A 19598-nucleotide genomic window follows, 5' to 3' on the forward strand; every position below is an offset into this window, starting at 1 on the left:
CAGCAGTGCACAAGAGGAAAATATTCCCTCTACAAATCTATCAATTAAAAGCCTTTTTTTCAACAGGATAAACTCAAAGTGCATAATAAATACTACTAAACTACTGTAGGGCTCTTCAAGTTTCAAGAATGTAAATGTAACTGCAGCTGGGATTACCCAATCAGTGGATACATGGAGTGGGAATAAACTACACTACTACTGCACATGTCATAGGAAACCCATGTCCTTTATAATAAAAGCGCAGCATAGACTTATTGCCTCTACTATTTTGTTTTTTCAAGCACACATCTGTTCATCATCTGCACTTTTGGGTCCCGACCCACCAGTTGAGAACCACTGGTCTATACCAAATCACTTGTATAAAATGTAACTCATACAAAAGGACAAAAAATGTGTTACACTTTTACTTTCCATGTATAACTATGACTTAATATACAATAGTTCTTTGTATCTGAACCAGCTCCTAAGAGCAAATGTCTTTGACTTACTGTAAATTGTTCAACTGTCTCGCCAAATTCCCCTTAGGGGGCTCTCACTTCCTCTTAAATTAAATACTACTTCTCAAACGTCAGACTTCCACTGAATTTTCATTTGATTTAATCTTTTGTTAACACCAATGAAAAACCCCAAACATGTCTATGATGTCTTAGGTGTTTTATGATGTCCTTTGTTTTTGTTTTTTGTCTATATATTTATCAGACATCTTGAACCAGTCTGTCAAATTTCCAAGTATTGGGAAATCAGAGGTGCATTTATACCATTTAAGACCCTTGACCTAGAAAAAAGATGGTAGTAATTGAAATAAAAAAAAACTATTGTACATAAACCAAAACACTTTTATTATTCTCAATGTGATATGTAACATATGAGATATGTTTGATAATTGTTTCATATTTAATCTTTTCTAATCTTTACTGTATCATTACCATGTCATTTTATCTGTTAACAAAATGTCATACACTAAAACATTAAACATAAAGATACATATAGGGATTATAAAATGCCCAACCATCCCTTTAATGGTCTCTAGATTTATTTTTGTGTTAATTTCTTGAAATAAAAACACCTTACAAGTAAAAAACCATAAAGGATGGTTTCTTAACTGTACATTCACATTCGTAGATGTGCAATTTGGCTTTCATAATAGTAAGATTAATCATGTACACAATAGTGTTATTTCGTCGTAAAAGAACAGCTTTTGCCGAATGTATTTGTACTCTTTCCCTGGCAACAGATGATGCGTCAGCACGACGACCCAATCAGAAATTCAGCTGCAGCTAAAACTCAGCTAGAGAAGGATTTGAGTTGTGAGAGTGGGTTTTCCCCACGTATTGCTTTCAGTTCCTTCTCTGTCTCATCAGGCTTTAAGGTAAAACACTCACTGAGTTCAGTCATTGTGAATGTGAATCTGCTTGCAACCTCTCCTGAATAAGGTATTATTGTTTATGTGTGTTTGCTTAGTGTAAGTGTAATGTGAATGTGTGTGTGTTTTTGTTTTGTCAGCCAATATTTTTTTTTGTTTAAACACCTAATGTGGTTCTGTTTGTGTGTTCACAGGTTTGTGTTCGTGTTACGATGGCTGAATCCGAGACTCAGTACCAGCCTCTCGTTGGCGCTCCCAGCCAGCAGACGGCCATCAATGTACCAGCACAGGGGTAAGATATGTGTACTTGTTTATTCATCTATATGGGGTCCTACCACTGGGACATAAAATGCCATCATTTATGTTTCATAAGATTTTCAATGTGTATTTTTTACAAGCAGCCATTTGTTTCTATTCATCCACATTAAAATCCACCAGTCGTTTCTTGAAACTCGGTTTATTTGTGTAATAAATCACACTCAACAAGTAGGCAGACGTTTCTGATGTCTGTGTCTGTAATTCAAAAACATTACCAAAAACAACCATTGTCCACCCATTTATTTTCATATTGTAATTGCCAAACGAGGCCATAGATTGAATAAAAAATAAGGTCAAAGAAGGTAAGAAAAAATCCTAACCTCTCAGTGAAGAGTCTGCTTGGCAACAGCTGATATCATCACTCAGTGGCTCAGGTTCCTGATTCTCAGCCAAGCATAAGCCTTAGTCACTTAACTCAAACTTTATCCTTTGCTTTGGCCTATGTTTCTCATCTTCCAATATACAGCTTAATCTCTGTCTCTTTTATTTATTAATAATAATAATAATAATAATAATACATTTTATTTGTATTGCACTTTATATTTAGGGAATCTCAAAGTGCTACAGAGAAGAGGGTCATCTTTCTAAGAAAATGTACAAAAAGTGCTCCAAATTAAACATTTCCCTCCTTTTTTCTCCTCGTACCTTCTAGTGGCCGCCCCTCCCGGGCCTACAAGGTGGCAGGTTTAACTCTGTTGGCCTGTGTTCTGATTGCCGGCCAGGCCATGATTGCCTACTTCCTCCTCAGCCAGGGCAGCGACATCAAGTCTCTGGAGGAGCAGAACAACAACCTGCAGGCTCAGCTGACCAAGGGGAGACCTGGTGAGGAGGCCAGATTCAGGAGGGATTGATCAAATGAAAAGATGAAAGACTAAATATAGTCTTCATTTGTGTCCCAAACAAATCCATCTAAAGAGTGAAGAACTGCTGTACTGGTCTCCTTTTACTTAAAATGCAGGCTAGACTTGATTCAAGTAGTGATTTATCTCTCATGGGGTCTAACTTAATTTCTACCTCTGACACACTCTTTGTCTTTTGATCTGTAGTTTCAGTTCCCATGCGGATGCACATGCCTATTAACGCTTTGTCCGACTGGGTGGATGTCTCTGCAGACCAGGTAAAATAATCAAATGCCAGATTTCTGAGTCTGATACTGATGTCAGTAAGTGAGTTTCAAAAAAATCAACATAATATATTGTTTGTTATTTTTGTATTAAAGCCCCTGTAAACCCAAATCCACAAAATCCTTCTAACTATTTAATTTAAGGTCTTATGTACAAACTAGTAAGCAACTTAGAAGTTTTAGAAATAAGTTTTAATCCAAACTCGAGTTATTGCCATTCTTTCTTTGTTAACTTCCCTGACGCTGGGGTTGAATTGGGCGTGGTTATATTAGGATATTTATCACGTCATAAATTTCCTTGAACCAATCAACCGCAGTTGTCCCGCCCTCACAGGTGCAATAACACTTCTCGGCTCGCCATCAATCTTCCTCTCTGAGTCTGAGCTAACTCGTGTCTACATACTCTGAACGTCTCTGCACATACCTTTTGCAATTAGCTGCCTAACAATGGCCTTTTTCCCCATCATGCCTGTGTGTGTTGTACCCGGGTGCACGTCCACCATTTGATATGACAACGTGTCATTCTTTTATTTTCCAACTGCGGTGGACTTGGAGAAGCAGCAGTGTTTCTGCCACATACATTTCGTGAATTGTTGCCGCCACTGCTTCAGATCTGAAGTTAAGAAGAAGTTGAAGTCAATCACTCGTGAAGTCTTGGCAACCAAATAAACAACAGTGATACCAGTTTACTTCTAACATCAAAAGAGAGGCAGGTGTCAATCAGCACGAGATCTGCCACTACACAGTCCGGAGAAATGGTCTGAACAGCCAAATGAGCCGAATTTCAACGTGGATACTTTGTGACACACTCAACTCTGATATCATATATGCATTTTTGTTATTTGAAGCAGAGTTTCCAAGGCCTTTAACACATATGGAACATTTTAAAGGCATCTCTTAAATTGTTTTTGTAAAGTGCAACATTAAAAAAAGACTTTAGTGCTCCTCAATGTTGCAATGTTGTGGTTATCAGCTGACAAATATGCTCATATTGATAAGCTAATATCATTCGATATAGGCGTATATTGTTTAATTAATTAATTTATTTATTTAATGTCAAGATTGAATGTAAATCCAACTTTAAGGGATAATACTGGCATTAAACGGGCTGCAATGGCTGCAACGTCATCCTTCGGGGTAAGTGTGACCGATCAAAGTAGGTCCACGAAAAGTGCTTGTTTTAAACACTTTCTGTACTCCAAAAACAAATGTCTCACTTATTGCAATTTCATGGTGAGGCTTCGGTTTCTAGTTAAACAAAAAGGATCTTACCTTGACAACAAAGTCTATTTCTGCAGGAATACTTTTCATAATGGTGTCAGACACTTACAGAATAACAATCTGAGCCTGTCAATGGCAAAAACAAGTAGTTTTAGTAAACACTTTGATAGGGTGCAGTTGCCCCACAGGGTTACATTGCAGCCCATTTCACCACTTACTGGCTGACGTGATCTACTGGAGCAATGCCAAAACGTTTTGAACCTATTCGATATTTGACCCCAAATTTTTTAATTGTCCAGAATTAAAATGACAGAAATGACCATTTATTCCAGTGTTTTTTTTTTCTTTCCTGTATTTGTATTTTATTCATCTTTTTCTCATTTTTCACCGCTTGTATTGCAGGATGCCTCTGAAAAGCCTGGTATGTACTGTATATATTTCCTGTATTCTTATATGTTTAATTACAATTTCTCGCTACAATTTTTTTCTACAAAGTTCAGTAGTCATATGTTCATTGTTTTTTTAATATTCCCTGTAAACTCCTTCTAAAACAGATTAGGCAGAGATGATTTTACTGTTCTTTTTCAGCTCCTCCCAAGGCCACTGAATGCCAGCTGGAGGCGTCTGGTTTGAAGACCCTGCCGGTGCCAAATTTCCGTCCTGTCTGTGACGAGCACGGCCTCTACAGCCCCCAGCAGTGCTTCATGGATAAGTGCTGGTGTGTGAACCCAGCCAGCGGGCAAGAGATCCGTGGATCCATGAGAAGAGGAGGGGCCAGCTGCAGTGGAAACATGCTCATTGGTGAGACAAAGCTACAGGTCATGAAATCAGATCGAGAGTAGATTTTCATTATTTTAATAATAAAAATCCAGCTCCAGGTCTGCATCCAAGTAGAAACAGTGATGCAGTCATTAAAGTACATATGCCAGATGTCTTTTTATGTAATATGCAGCAATGTTTTATTTATACAATGTCAAAAGTCTTGCAATAATAAATTATTCAACATTCTTTGATCTGCACCAAAAATAAATTCTTGTTTCCTGGATGATGAAAACAAATGTCTATATTTACACTGTGGAGTTAAGAAAGCCCAGTTGTAAGAGAGAATGCATGGTACTAGTAAAAAGGTTCCTGATAATTTTGGAACCACGAACTTAAGCTAGTATGTTGTTGACAGCTAATTTTCTGTCGTTGTAGGCGGCTACAGTGAAATGTTGAGTCTGCCTGATGTGGAAAACTGAGGTGAGTGTACATGTGGTGTTCCTCAGATTCACTTTGTATTAAAGGGACAGTTTGCAGATTTTCAACCTCAGTCCTATCATGCTATTATGATGAGCTAATGCCACTATGGTAGGAAAAAAAAATGCAATTTCACTCTGTGCTGCCCACCTCCGATGTCATGTCTCGTTGAAAATCGTCAGGTTTGAAAAGTAGACTGCAGACCTGAAGATTTTTTAGACGATCCACCGGTATATTTTCATCGTATTTCAGATTCTGTACAGCTCTGAGCTGTTGCCTGCAGTGAAAACGGTAGTATTTCACTCCAGCATCTCTCGCTGGGCCTTTCCTTTCAGAGGGAGGAGCGCAATGCACGCTGGGTGTTGTAGGAATGTAGAATGGGCAAAACCACAAGCTGTTTGTACAACTTCCTCCACAGCTATGGCGCCAATTTGAAATATTATTGCTTCTATCGATTACAGAGAAAACCAGCTTTGACTGACAGTGGCGAATTGCTCCTTTAATATACAAATATCTATGAGCAATACCTTATGACAATGTGATTATATAGGTCTCTGTTTTAGTTACAAAATTGAGTTCACTTTAGTGAAATTATGATGTTTTTTTGTATTTTGGATATTTAAAGAGAAGTGTATTAAAAAAAAGTGTATTCTGCTGCAAAAACTTTAAATTGACTGTATTTCTTCTGTTTTTGTTTCCCGGCTATTTGAAGCTGATGAAATCTCCTCCGGAGACCATCCACAGTTCTACTCCAAGACTTTGCAACAACTCTGTCAGCTTATAATAATCATTTTTATAGTACATGATAAGTTAGAGGATTTTCTATACTGCTGATAAATCCAAATAATCATTTAGTTGCTTGATGATATCTTATCAATGAATTGCAACTAACAGTATGTGGACAAAGGTTAATTCAAGCTTTTAATTGCAGCACTTACTTTCAGTTTTTTAAATGGTTAAAGTTTTCTAAGTGATTATTCTTATTTTACAGGATTAATAGTAAGTTTCATTTTCTTTATTAGGGGAGTTTTTTGAAAGGCTAATAATTCAAGAGGAATCCATAGATTTGTGGGTGTATGGTAATTCATTAATTGTTAAAATTACTGTGAGGAGAAGAAATTCAGCAACATGTTTATGATAAATACGACTTTTCCACTGCCCCTTCACATTTATTTGTAAACACATATTCAGATTAAGAGTGTGGTCACTTGGATGTTGAAAGTTTGGCTGAAGTTAAGGGAAAGAAGCAGTGATTTAAAAAGTATTTGGACTCAATGAGGAACCAGGAACAATCATGTTTTGTGTATTTTCCCCATTTATTTGAACAACCCAAAATAAAGCTCTTAAAGACAGTTTTGGTGGTTTTCTTTTACAGTATCACGATGGAACTTTTAAACTGTTCATTTGAACACCAAACAGATTGATGTTAAGTATTGTGCAATGATTTGCAGAGACAGCAACATTAGCTAGTGAAATGTAGTCCCGTCACATGACCCCCCATGTTGTATATTCCACAGTATATCAAGTCTTAAAGATGGGTATTAAAAAAAAACATGCAAAGACATAAAAGACAGGAAATTAAGAAACTCAGAGCATGCAATACACGGACAACAACATAATGATTGTCAATAGGCACAAGTTGTTCCAGTTCTTAATATACTTTCCAGTCAAAGTAAAACAACCTCAATCTTAACACAAATATCCTTTATGGCTTTTTTGTCTACCTGTTACAGGCCTGACTGTGTACACAAGCATTGTGCGTTCATTTAAATGGCAGCGATACAGTACCTGAGCTCACTACTGTTGCTGTCATGTAAAAAGAATCTTAGTGCAGTTTTACATTTCTTTCCTTAGATAAGAATTTATTTTATGCAGTAGCAAGGTTTTATTGTCATAAGCTGTATATTTTTTGAAGAATTGTGGTTTTAATTGGACTGAAATTTACTGTAAATAATGAATTTGTCCTTTACTGTGGTACTGAGAAATACTGACCCAGCAAATGACAACTCGCACTGTATTGCATATCAGCGAATCAAGTGCATTACTGCACACAGGCGCTGTGTATTCGGGTTCCAGATTAGTGTGCAGCAGCAGCAAATTTGAATGTGGGTATTATATTGACCTTTGGCGATTTTATAGTTAAAATATTACACATCCTCATCATAGGAAAAAATACGACATACAGTCCACAAAACATCAAAAAATGAGATCCCATTCTAAATAATTACTTTGCTGTTTGTTATTTGACAAAAGCATTGGTTGCTGAAAGACAAAGTGACAATTTAAAATCCCTAAAATACATACAAGTGCAAAAGATTAACTAGTTTCCAGCATATGAAATAGGCAGCCTGATCCGATCAGAAAAGGCTATTGCACACATGGCATGAGATGAGAATATCAATTCCAGACCAGAGTAGGCACTCTTAATATATATTTTACACAGAATACTTCAACACACACACATCCGCATTTACTCCCAAGTGCAACTAAAACTGTATTGTTCGATAAAAATATCACTTTGGTGTACATTTGAGGTCTGAATGACTTTGTTAGGTGGAATATATAGAGATATATAGTTTACATTTCAGGAGTACTTTTTTGTTATTTTTGACTGGAGTGTGTAATTTTTCAATCAATTTCCCAAATTATAAAAATAACAGTTCTTTAAAACTTGTCATTCAAAAATACCAAGTGAAAAATGTACCTATGCTCACATGACAGTCTGTGTTATGCCTGCAAAGACACATTACACCAAACCACAAAGTTTCCTCTGACACCTGCAAACAATGTGATCACTCACAAGAAACATGTCAGACAGGTTTCACACCGAAAAGCACCATTGGATGGGAGGTGAGACAGTTTACACATGCTCTATCAAACCCTGAGCAAAAGAGTGCCAATTTGTTAAGGCTGCTATAATTTATTTCTGACCACAAGAGGGCAGAAGACTACACATATCTAACACTCATACAGTACTTTACTGCTATAAATACTGGCACCATTTAAGCCACACCCTGTAAACCTATAAAGCACTGTATGCAAAGAGCTCCTCTTGGAGAAACTGAACACACTCTATCTGCCTGAAGAGCCAAAGAAGTGTGGTGTGTTTCCCTGTAGTGGACCTCATTTTAAAAAGGGAGGTGAAACAGCAAACACAGGTGGCCTGCACTCCTTCAACAGGATATTGTGTGGTTTCAGGCAGGATAGGGCTGAGGTCAGAGATCAATTATAGCAGCTAAAACGATTATATCATAGATTGTAGTTTGTCTGAAATTCAATTATTGACCATATTGGAAAGAAATATGGGTGACCTGCAAGTTATGCGACTTAATTGTAATTTTTTTAGCCTGTATGTTAGTATATTAAATGTATTGCTAAATAAAGTTAAGTCACCCACTTTAAACACTTATGTAGCAAGGGTTCTGATTCTTCTTCTTCAAGAAATATGAAATGAATCGCAATTATTAACCTTACTGCATTAATAAGGATCTACTTTAGAATTTAAGAATCCATGTGGAAGATGAAAAAAAAAATTTTAACTTTTGAAATGCACATCTGTTCCCGTAGGCACCTTCTTCCTGCGGAGGTCTCTCTTCCTTCACCCTCCTTTGTTTCTCTTTCGTTCTTGTCACTGTACTTTTCTTCCACTCTACTCATTTTCTCCCTCCTCTCAGGTTGTTAATGTAGTCTTTGACTGTGTTTTCAATGTTGGGAACAGCATAATTTTGTGCAGCATAGATTCCTGTACACGTTCCTACGACAACACCCATCAATGCTGAAGAGCGTAGCCTTGCAACGACGTACCCTGCCAGAAACCCTTTCAGGAAAGGAGAAGCCAGCAGACTGCCTCCCTAAAAAGGAAAAGAGAGGAGAGATTAGTTCTGGTACTTGGTTGTCCGGCTAATTATATATATAAATCATACGATTTTTTCATATGTTGTTACATAATTCCATGACATACGAACAAATTCCAAAGCAAAGTAACCTAAGGATCAACATTAATGTCTGGCTGTGTTTGCCTTACTGGAGGAACCCCAGCTTGTATCTCATCCTCCACCCGTCTCTGGATGTCTTCCAGCTGGTCCTTCAGCTCCACCAGGTCTTTGAGCTGACCCAGAGGACTCTACACACACATGCATACACAGAGGCAAACAAACAATAGGTTAGAGTCACTGACCAGGGTTTCCTAAAACACAGCAACTGCAACTAGAAATGGTTAAACACTGTAACTTATTACAATATTGACAAAAAATATGCAAGATATACATTAGAAATATATATTTTAGTCATTCTTGTGAATTAAAACATGGTAGAACAATTATAGTTTTAAAAAAAAGTAAATTTACAGACATCTAGGACAGATAAAGTGGCTTGTTGGTTTCTATCACTTAGATTTCCCCATCATTTACCGGCAAAAAAACTTACTAAACATAAACATACTATGACACGTGACAGCATAACGTTAGTGTATGTTGGTTCAACGCATTTACAGAGAGGTAGGTCTTCCATTCACAGAGTTACGTTAGTGAAAGAATAAGTAACTCACCTAAGTTTCAGTGCTAGTAGTTGTGTTGCTATATATACGACTTACAGATAGGACGCGCTGTTAGAATGAATGTAAATAAGCATAACATGTCCCATTTTCCTTGAGCAGACTTTACCGTTAGTCTCATTAACTTTTTCAGTCACATTAGCTAGTACGCCGCATACATTTGTTTAGCGTTAGCAGCTAGCCACCAATGTATCCTTTTTTACTTTTAACGACTTGTTTTTGTCCGTTGTGTTTACAGCACTTATAGTCCATTTAAAAAAAACTCAATGTATCTACCGCAATTATGTGTATATGGCTGGTTACAACAACTATCCAACTACTTGGCACAAGTTAGCTTAACGCTACTTAGCTAGTAGCTAGTAAGCTAAACCACACGATAGCCTTCAAACGGCCCTCCGTCACGAGCCAACGTTAGCAGCTCGCGCTAATGTGTGGCTACTAAATAACACTGTGATTTGTTATTATCGTTAAGCAATGCCAAATATCAACGATGTGAGGTTAGCGTAGAAAGTTAAGTACACCGACCTTGTCATTTGCCATAGTTCCACTTGTGTTGAGAACTCTCTCTTCTTCTCTTCATTCGTGGTTTTGTTGAATATGAACCTTACTGCCCTCCATTGGTTATTCATGGACTCTACATAGAGCTTCAGTTTGATTTTCTTCTTAATTATTACCTCACCCATTTGATTAAGGCAGAATAGAAATTAAGATACCTTTAATGAACGCATGTTTACCCACAAGATAACCTATTCATAACGGCCTTGTTAGACTTTCGTCCTTTCATTGCCTCTCAAAGATCCTAAAGTTCTGAGTTTCAATTTAGTGATAATAGGCTATAGCAATCAAATATTGCAAAAGTTATGTTTTAGGAAGCAGATTCTGCAACACAGGCAGTATTGCCGCCTCTGGCAAAATGTCTTAAAACTTTCAGTATAACAATATTGCAAGTCTTAGATGAAGCACTTTATCTTGTTATTATTGAAGAGGCCATCTGCTGCATCCAAAAAACTGCGTATATCTCAGAAGTGTACAAACCTTATACAAACCTCCTAGCTGACACAAAGGAAGCTGAGAAGAATCCAATTAACTTGATCTTTTTCAATACTCACTGTGCAGATGGTTTGTTTTATTGTGTTGCTAGAGAGTCTGCATGAGAGCTCATCTGATGAGACACATGGAGAGAAAACTGAGCGAGAAAGAACAGGAGTAAATAATTAGAGAGACAGAAGGCTGGAGTTTCACAGAAGCAATGAGATATGAATTAATCAGAGCTGTTAAAGTTTGCACTGTTTTATAACCATCACTGCTACAACTCCCAGCCGGAGGAAGGAAGAAAGATAGATTAAAGAGGAGTAAAACAAGCATTTCCCATTTTAAATGATGGGATAGAGTGGCATTTGAAACATTGTGTGCTCTTTAAGTTAAACTTAATGGGTCAATTTATCCCAGCAATTATTGGCAGCCTGGGTGACAGGTCACAAGTGTGATTCGCAGAGAGACTGTGAAAGTGAGAGGAAGTCGCAGAGAGTCACAGGAGGCAAAAAGAGATTGAAAAAGATGGAGAGAGTAAGTATAAGAGGCTTTACGGAGAACAAGAGAGTGATTGCCATCTGAAAGAAAGACTTGACACAGATTCTCCCATCTTCAGACTCATTTCAAGACTATTCTTGTCAGAACATAGATAATTTCTTCTTATACACTGCGTGATGGCTTCTTCTGCCGCTCTAGAGGGCCTGAAAGTATTTAATCCTCATACTTGGCAGGACAGGAAGTCTATTAACCTTTCCAAATTCAGGGTTATCACAGGAACCAAATGATATGGACCAAAGGATTTAATAGTCTGTTCAAACTGGAATAAAACATTTGCTTTTACAGGACGCAGCTCACACTCTCTCCTGGACAGAAGGCGTTCACGAGCTGGAGGCAGCAATGGAGGTAAGGTGTCTCTGATCCTCAAAGCTGTGGATGGTTTTGGGGGGGTTATTGATTCTGGCTGAGGCATGGTTGGCTGACTAATCTTTGGATGTCACTGTAAAGGAAAGGTCATGGATGCTTATGGTGCAGTCATCACAGTGATGAGCTGAGAGGGGCAGACGGTGGGTTTATGTTTTGACTTTCAGCTTGATTTTGAAAGAAGCAAAAACTATCTGTGTTTATGTCTGATAAGCAGTGAGCTAAACAAACATTAATTATGTATTTAGTGAACAATAATTAACTCCCATAGCTCTGTATAGCTTTTATTTTTACTTTTATGTAAGAGAAAGGATTTGTATTAAATAAGTGTTGTTTTTGCAACTTTAATGACTGTTATGATATATTTATTATATGTAGGAGGCAACATTGTTCTTAGCTCTATGTTTGGTCGGAATGTTTGCAAAGAGATATCTCAATGCAGAAGTTATGTTGTAATGGGATGTGACTTTGATTTAAAAGTTGAATTTAAGTCGTACATTTTTTCATTCGCTTTGATAACCTGCTGCTGTAACGCCACAATTTCCCAGTTTGTGATCAATAAAGTATCTATCTATATCTATCTATCTATTGTGAGATATATTGAAACCATTGTGATTGTTACATTTTGGAAGGGATCTGTGACGGGCAAAGATGTTTTCTTCAGTCCGTAGAGCGTGATATGCTAGAGCGTGTATGATATGTGGGTCAGAAGAACATCTTTTTGCCCGAAGCCTTATTTTGCCTTTTGCAACTTGCAGGCTGCAGTTGTCCATGTTGCACTGTGAATGTTGTTACATTTACTATTTCAGCCCTTACCCATGCAATTTCTCCATATTCCTAATGTTTTTAATCTTGATGTATGTATTTATTTTGTTGTATGTTAATTGTCATTATGTCTAGTGGGCTGTCTTTTTGTTATGTATGGTATTACGTGAATGCCGCTAGGATAGGATACAATGCGATTGGATACGATGCGATACGATACAATATGATACGATACAATGCGATGCAATATGATATGATACAATATGATACGATGTGATACGATGTGATACGATGCAATATGATATGATACAATATGATACGATGTGATACGATGTGATATGATGCAATACGATCCAATGCGATATGATTCAATACAATACAATGCGATACGGTGCGATACGATATACTTTGTTGTCCCCGTAGGGAAATTTGTCTTGAACTCCAATTCTGCATATATTTAGTTGCTTCCACAGGATGGGAACCGAAAGCCCATACACCTAAAGTTTGGCAACATTTAAGGAAGTTGGTTTGAGAAGTAATTCATTCAATTTTTATCCTCTGCAGGAAATGTACTGAAAATTGGAGAAGTGGTACGATACAAGTTCTATAATTTCAGCTCCAGCAGCTTCATTTATAGGAGATTGTGTCATGTTTGTCATTGTTTTATGGTTTATGTTGTACCCGTTGTCATAGTTACTAGTTTTTGATAGTTTCAGCTGTTAGATTAGTCATTTTTAATTAATCTCTGGTGTCTGGTCACATTGAAGCTCAGTTGTCTCTTTGAAGGAAGGTGTCACACTGTTCTTCATAGGAACATATTGATTTCCTTTATAACTGACTTTATGAACAAATTGTCCCCTGCTGCCTCTTGTGTTTAAAGCAATGAATTATAGTTTCATAATGTGAGCTGCCTCAGGAGTGTTGCAGCTTTGACACAGTGCTGTTGGCTCTGCTCTGATGAGTTTCGCTAACGCTGTGCTACATTGTGTCGTGTCGTTATAGATAAAGTGATCCCTGTCTATGAATAGTGGTGCTTTATGCTGCACTGCACATGCTTTGACTGTTGTCTTTTTGTAGTGCATTTACTGCTGTATTGCTTATTGCTGGTTAAACCTGTTAGTTGCAATTTGAGGAGAGATTTATTTCAGCCATCGCTCTGATTCATTGCAGTGGAGTGAAAACATTTCATCAATCAGACCCTTTTGAAGTCTGACAGAAAATATGACGCATTTCTCCATAACTCCATAACTCCATAAAAAGTTGGAAGCCTTCTAGTGTGGCTCTTTGTTTTTGTGGCTTGGGTTGGCCCGTGTTCCCTCATTAACCTCAGCGTTCAGTATTCAGCTGGTGTCCCCACTGATGGCCACTGATACAGTACGCTCCGCTGGCAGGGAGAAATGTGATTGGCAAAAAGCAGGAATGAGTAAGAGGCAACTTTGTAGAACGTCCGACATAGTTTGAGCTTACTCACTTAAGTGCATGACTCAGCCCTGTTGAGATGGAATACCGCGCCTCAAAATAATGTGCCTCTTGGAAAAATGAGAAAGAGTACTACATTGAATTAAATATGGATTATTTGTCCCATTGAGCAGACAAATAAGAGAAGCAATATTTACCTCCCACACATGTAGAGATTTCTCCGGACCATTTAGGTAAGACATATTCAAGGGATGGATCATTTTTATGGGTGGTTCAGGCTCACTTTGATCCCTTGCATCACAATCCTTTTACTGAAGAAGACTCATCTGTATCTTTCATTTAGTGAACAACAAACATGCTAAACAAAATATGCAATTGCAGTCAATTACTTACTTTTAGTATCCAGCTAGTTGGCACCAGCGCTAAGTCGTTACTGCAGTAAGAGACCTAGCTCCTGCATATTCTCCTTCCAAATAAGGAGACGGATTTTGATGCAATCTTTTGTGAATATTACACTTATTATTATGGTATTGATCATACTGAAAACTAAAGGGCATCATTGAATGTAAGTACTCGTATATGTGAAATCTAATCTAATCTTTCTGTATAGCAAATGTTGGTTCTTTATCCTTTCTTAGGACAAAGAATGGATTTTCCAGCACACCAGCAAAAAGCAACAACGTTGGCTGGTGAACTGTGTTGGTGGGAGGCTGAGGCCATTCAGCTCAACACATATGCCACCCCAAAGTACACTCTCATTTTGACAGCACCCTGGAAACTAAATTCCCACATGGCATTTATTTTACCTTATATACTGTATACAATATTAATATAAGTGGTGGACCAATTATATTTGCAGAGTAGACTTGTGTTGGTATTCTGCTGCTGTCTGGGAGCATCTCAACAGCATTAGCCGAGAGTCAAGGCATGCAATTAAAATGGATTGTTTCCATTTCTAAGAGTTAAGGTGCACTGACTTTATGCCACTAATGATTTCAACATTTAGATGGTTTGCGTGCGTGCACGCGCCCGTATGTGTGTGTGCAGCATGTATGGGTTGGCCTTGATGCCAGTTCTAAGCCAATTAAAGTTTTTAAGCACGGTTGCTTCTCTGGCAAGACAAGGTAAGAGAAGAGAGGTACTGCAGCCTCACTGCACCACTCTGCTGTGATGAGCCAAGGTGTGTTTGTGTGTCTGTCTGTGTGTCATCAAAGGAGCAGGTGTGTAGCCAGAAATGAGACCCTTTCACAGGGTCAAAGTGAAGAAAGATGCATCTGAATAAGGGAGGGGGGGGGAGTGTGGTTTAAAGAAAGACAGAAAAAACATGACTGTACATGTTGGCAGCTACAGCCGGTGATGGAGGGAGAGAGTCAGCAACATGTAGAGTCAAGATAAGAGTGTGATGAAAGGATGTCTTGAAAGAATAGAAAGTGTATGTTGTTGGGTATATGGAGTTTTGGAGATGGGTGTGGCCTTAAATTCTGTCATCAGGGCCACTGGTGTCTGTTTCACATAGGGGTCTTTCCTTCCTCTATGACGCTGCATCAGCATCACCACAACTCTATCCATCCCCTCTCTCCTTCTACCTCTTTCTCCATGTTTCTCTGCCCCTCCCTTCTGCTCTCTCTTCCTTTTCCTCACGCATACGCTCTCACACGCCGGGGATGCCTGAATCGGTGATGAGTCCTGATCTGAGTCGACTGAGTTCCTGGTCTGCTGAGGGCTGAGCTTAACAGGTCGATGCCTGGCTAAACCTGTGTGTTCCAGGCTGCAAATCTTGAGGATATTTGGAGAAGGTGAAGTGCTGCTTTAAGGAGGTGCATTTAATGAGGATTTCCTAAAGCCTGTGGATATGTGGCAGCAGTGGTGAAGAAAGAGACGCTCCTTAACACAGGGTATGATGAGAATGAAAGTTATTTGGTGATGCCTTTGAGGAATGCAAAGCTTTGAAACCTACATCACGTGAGTTAAGGTCACTTTTTTGGGAAGAGTTTAAGATACGGCTTGTATTGGAATCTTCGTGACATTTGCGACATCCTGTCAGAGAACAACCTGCTGGAGCAGCTTGCAGCAGAAGTATGCTCGCCAGTTATATAGTGTAGTCATTTCTCCACTATGTACAATGAAAGTAAAAAGTGCAGCCGAGCTACAATACATCCCGCAAGGGAAGAGACTTCTTCAAGTGTTCCCGGGAAATCAACAAGTTAATTGATTTTTCACCAAGACTAAGAATCCATCGCAACATCCTTCAGTATGGGAAGCCGCGGGCCAACAGGTGGCCTGGACCTGAGGGGTCAGGGGTTAGGGTTCAGCATTTCAGCCACCACAATGCCAGCAAGTTCACTGATAACAGCAGTGCGGCAGCAGGACTACTCGGCCAGCGTTTGGCTTCGCAGGAGGGACAAACTGGAACATGTAAGTCCTGAATTGTGGAGATGGGGTCTGAGAAGCTTTTAAAGCAGAAGGCTTAAATGATGTGTCTTGAGTCATTCAGTGCAAATTTATATATTCAATAAATACTCATTTGTTTGTGACAAAATAAATCCTTGTATTACAGGGTAGAGATATAGGAACTACAGGGTTCTCTCTCTGCACGAGCCATTAGTCCATTCTTCTAGGATCATTTAATACGTATTTGCAACCACAATATATATGTGGATACATTTAGAAATATTACTGCTTGTGAATCAGGTCGACTACTAGTTGGGAGGAGGATCCAGATCCATACCAACAATTAATGGCTTCTTAAATAAGCCTACACTTAAGGGATAATAAAACTGTCAGGGTTACGTTGCTGTAAAACAGGGTCACATCACAAATGCTGCATTTATGCAATTTTGTCAATAAAAACACTGATGAGAATAAAGAACAAATAACTTGGGTTAAGGCACTATAATTTGACACTGGTTCTGGTGGCTACAATATTTGAATATCACACTTAAAGCTGGGTTGCTGAGGGAATAAGAAGTAGTCAACATGCAGTATGCAAGTGCTCGAAATCAGTGCTAACATCACCCTGAAAGCACACCTCTAGTTACACAGGAAACACTGGATAATACTCATAATTGGATAAATCAGCAGCTCTCGTTTCAGACATTTTCCAGCTCATGTTCTGACATTTTATAGACCAAACACGGCTCAGTTGTTCGAATCAGACAGACTGTGTTAGTCTCTCTTTTCAGTGTTATTCAGCACTTTTGTTTTCTATCACAAAACAGTTATGGGGTGCTTATGAGACTCGCCGCTTGCAGGTAAACAGTATCAGCATTCTACAGAGAGCCTCTAGGTGTAGAGGTTTAGCGTCGGGGAAAGGACTAGAAAATGTGTGTGTGTTGAATATTTGATGCCGGAGAGGAACAGTGCCACGTCCAGAGAGCTGCTTTCAAAGCCGGTCTGCATAACCAACTAGGATGATGAATCAGCTACTGTCTACTGTCACACACACACATACAGTATGGTGCACACAGCCAGTTTAACACACACGTACTGTAAGTGTGTTTTGACGACGCACACAGACAAGCTCTTTTTCCTGCAGCAGTGGCTTAACAGACAGGGGATTTTGCAGTTGAACTACACAGCAAATTGACCTCCAGACAGACAAACGCAATAATTAGCATACATTATTAAGCCCAAAAGCAAACACTAAGGCGTCTCTGCAATTTGGTTACAACAATAAATCTTTGCAGGAATGTTGCCATGGGAGCTGTGTCTTAGTTCGTCAAAGCACGATTAGTCTAATGCCAATAACGTGTTGGTAAAATCACTTTGATTAAATGTATCTTCCTACCCTGGAAAGCTCATTAATACGTAATAGGATTTTCTTCACCAGATTCAGCTCAGACTTACCTTTAACAAAAGAGCAAGAGTTATCCTGTGACAGCGCTGATCGATGGGGAATACGAAGGAGCAGAACGAGATAAGACGTTGGATACAGAGTGCTTCAGGCAAACTGAGTGCCGCTGTCTAAAGCAATGTGATTCAAATCACAAGTTCAGCATCAGATTTGTCAAACTCCGAGTGAACACATCCTCACACAGACCAACAATATGAGGTGCAGCTTTTCCCCCTGAGCTGTGTTTAGTCTGCTGAACGCATAGATCCTTGATCTGAAGAGCTAAACTGCTGCATGTGCAATAACTATCAATATCATGGCACTTTACAGGGCTGGGCCCCTGTGACTTTTATTACTATTTATATGTGTACGACTCTATACGCAATTGGGTATGCTGCTATGCTGAAGTGTCTACAATGGGCACGTGGCAGCCTGGTCTGATGAATCACGTTTCCTTTTACATCATGTGGACGGCCGGCTGCGTGTGCGTCGCTCACCTGGGGAAGACATGGTACCAGGATGCACTATGGGAAGAAGGCAAGCTGGTGGAGGCAGTGTGATGCTTTGGGCAATGTTCTGCTGGGATACCTTGGATCCTACCATTCAGGTGGATGAAACTACCACCTACTTTAAAGTAACAATCAAAAGCGGGGCCAGTTAGTGAGGCATTTTCCATCACCCAGCAGTGGTTGGTTTGTCAGAGAGGGTAGGCGGAGCTTAGCCGCTGTCTCTTCAAGTGTTGCGAGTAAACAGTAATCTACTATGGCTGAACAAACAAAGAAAAGATTGATGACTACAGATAGAACTTCAAAAATAAGTGAAAATACAAAGTAAAAGATACAAATTCGAGTCTAACAGTCTAAAAAGGAAAACGATCGTCAGCGAGGAAAATCAAGAGTTTCAACCAGAGCCAACCGTGGACGTCACACATGCAACACTGTCTGGATATCTAGGAAGTTGTCACAGTTCATGAAAGCACAAAAAGGGAGAGGACCCAGGTGCAGACAATGGAGCTATTCATTAAACATAAAAAAATACAGTGCAAAACAAAAGCTTACTTCCAAGAGTCCATGTAAGAAATCCAACAAAATTAGGTATGTTCCAACACTTGGCAAAAACACAAGAAATCCAAAGTAAAATATCCACAAAGAGCAAGGACAGAAGACACACAGATGTACTGACGATGAGACAGGGGAGCACAGAGACTAAATAAACTTGGGAGGTGAGGCTAATCAGGCACAGGTGAGACAATCAATGGCAGGTGAAAACAATAAGGGCAAGGCACATAATCAAACAAGCCGGAAACACACAAAGCAGGAAGTGGAAGATGACAGGAGATAAGGCGACAAAGTACAACGGGAAATACCTGAACAATGAAACAAATGAATTACACGACTAAATCAGGACTGGAACACAAACTAAACAATAAGAACTCATGACAACAAGAGACAAAGTGACAAGGTAAAACAGGAAATAATATCTGAACACGGAAATACAAATCAAAAACATAACTAAACTAAAATAACTCATGACAGAATTGTGCCCCCGCAACAACCGTTTATCACCATCGGTGATGAAACAAATATCTTCGAGATTACAGCTTTAATATCAGGCTACTAAAAGTAATATTCACTCAACTTATATCCCCAGTTACCCAAACCCAGACTGTAAGCAGACTTTTCCTTGCCAGGACCCTAGTAAAAAGTCAACGTGTGAACGCAGCCGGTGTTAGTGTGCAACATATACAGCGATTGAGAGGGCGGGGTGATGACATCGTTCACGCTAAGTGTTTATGTTGTAGTGAAATAGCCCG

The 19598-nt window shown here is 39.0% G+C and overlaps 3 protein-coding genes across 4 annotated transcripts in view; 2 read left to right on the plus strand and 1 right to left on the minus strand.

Annotated features, from left to right (window-relative positions):
* Nucleotides 1-1287: 1287 nt before the first annotated feature.
* On the plus strand, nucleotides 1288-6616 carry cd74b (CD74 molecule, major histocompatibility complex, class II invariant chain b). Of its 2 annotated transcripts, none has more exons than XM_069658112.1 (8): nucleotides 1288-1369; nucleotides 1558-1655; nucleotides 2334-2503; nucleotides 2728-2798; nucleotides 4428-4446; nucleotides 4614-4826; nucleotides 5223-5267; nucleotides 5977-6616. In XM_069658112.1, exons 2-7 carry the CDS (start codon nucleotides 1576-1578, stop codon nucleotides 5264-5266), a joined length of 597 nt encoding a protein of 198 aa, XP_069514213.1. In that variant the 5' UTR covers nucleotides 1288-1369; nucleotides 1558-1575; the 3' UTR covers nucleotide 5267; nucleotides 5977-6616. The 2 variants fall into 2 exon arrangements, with proteins under 2 accessions (XP_069514213.1, XP_069514212.1); XM_069658111.1 differs by having other exon boundaries at nucleotides 1329-1433.
* On the minus strand, nucleotides 6585-10388 carry LOC138588187 (SLC35A4 upstream open reading frame protein-like). The gene is made up of 3 exons (XM_069658113.1): nucleotides 10342-10388; nucleotides 9289-9387; nucleotides 6585-9115 (listed from the first exon to the last, which is right to left on the minus strand). Exons 1-3 carry the CDS (start codon nucleotides 10354-10356, stop codon nucleotides 8918-8920), a joined length of 312 nt encoding a protein of 103 aa, XP_069514214.1. The 5' UTR covers nucleotides 10357-10388; the 3' UTR covers nucleotides 6585-8917.
* A 5893-nt stretch (nucleotides 10389-16281) lies between these two features.
* LOC138588695 (inactive phospholipase D5-like) overlaps nucleotides 16282-19598 on the plus strand; it is a 59051-nt gene continuing 55734 nt past the window's right edge. The window contains exon 1 of the mRNA XM_069658930.1: nucleotides 16282-16368. Coding sequence (XP_069515031.1) covers nucleotides 16282-16368 — 87 coding nt within the window. The remainder of the gene's footprint in view (nucleotides 16369-19598) is intronic.

The sequence above is a fragment of the Semicossyphus pulcher genome, unplaced genomic scaffold (assembly GCF_022749685.1).
Source record: "Semicossyphus pulcher isolate SPU_LCO1_2020_fin unplaced genomic scaffold, fSemPul1.0.p SCAF_12, whole genome shotgun sequence".
NCBI lineage: Eukaryota > Metazoa > Chordata > Actinopteri > Labriformes > Labridae > Semicossyphus > Semicossyphus pulcher.

Coding starts and splice junctions, on each gene's coding strand:
- LOC138588187 (XM_069658113.1), bottom strand. Junction 9,116..9,288: donor TACAAGCTGGGGTTCCTCCA/GTAAGGCAAACA, acceptor TTTCCTTTTTAG/GGAGGCAGTCTGCTGGCTTC.
- cd74b (XM_069658112.1), top strand. CDS start 1,576: ATGGCTGAATCCGAGACTCAGTACCAGCCTCTCGTTGGCGCTCCCAGC. Junction 1,656..2,333: donor ATCAATGTACCAGCACAGGG/GTAAGATATGTG, acceptor CGTACCTTCTAG/TGGCCGCCCCTCCCGGGCCT. Junction 4,827..5,222: donor CAGTGGAAACATGCTCATTG/GTGAGACAAAGC, acceptor CTGTCGTTGTAG/GCGGCTACAGTGAAATGTTG.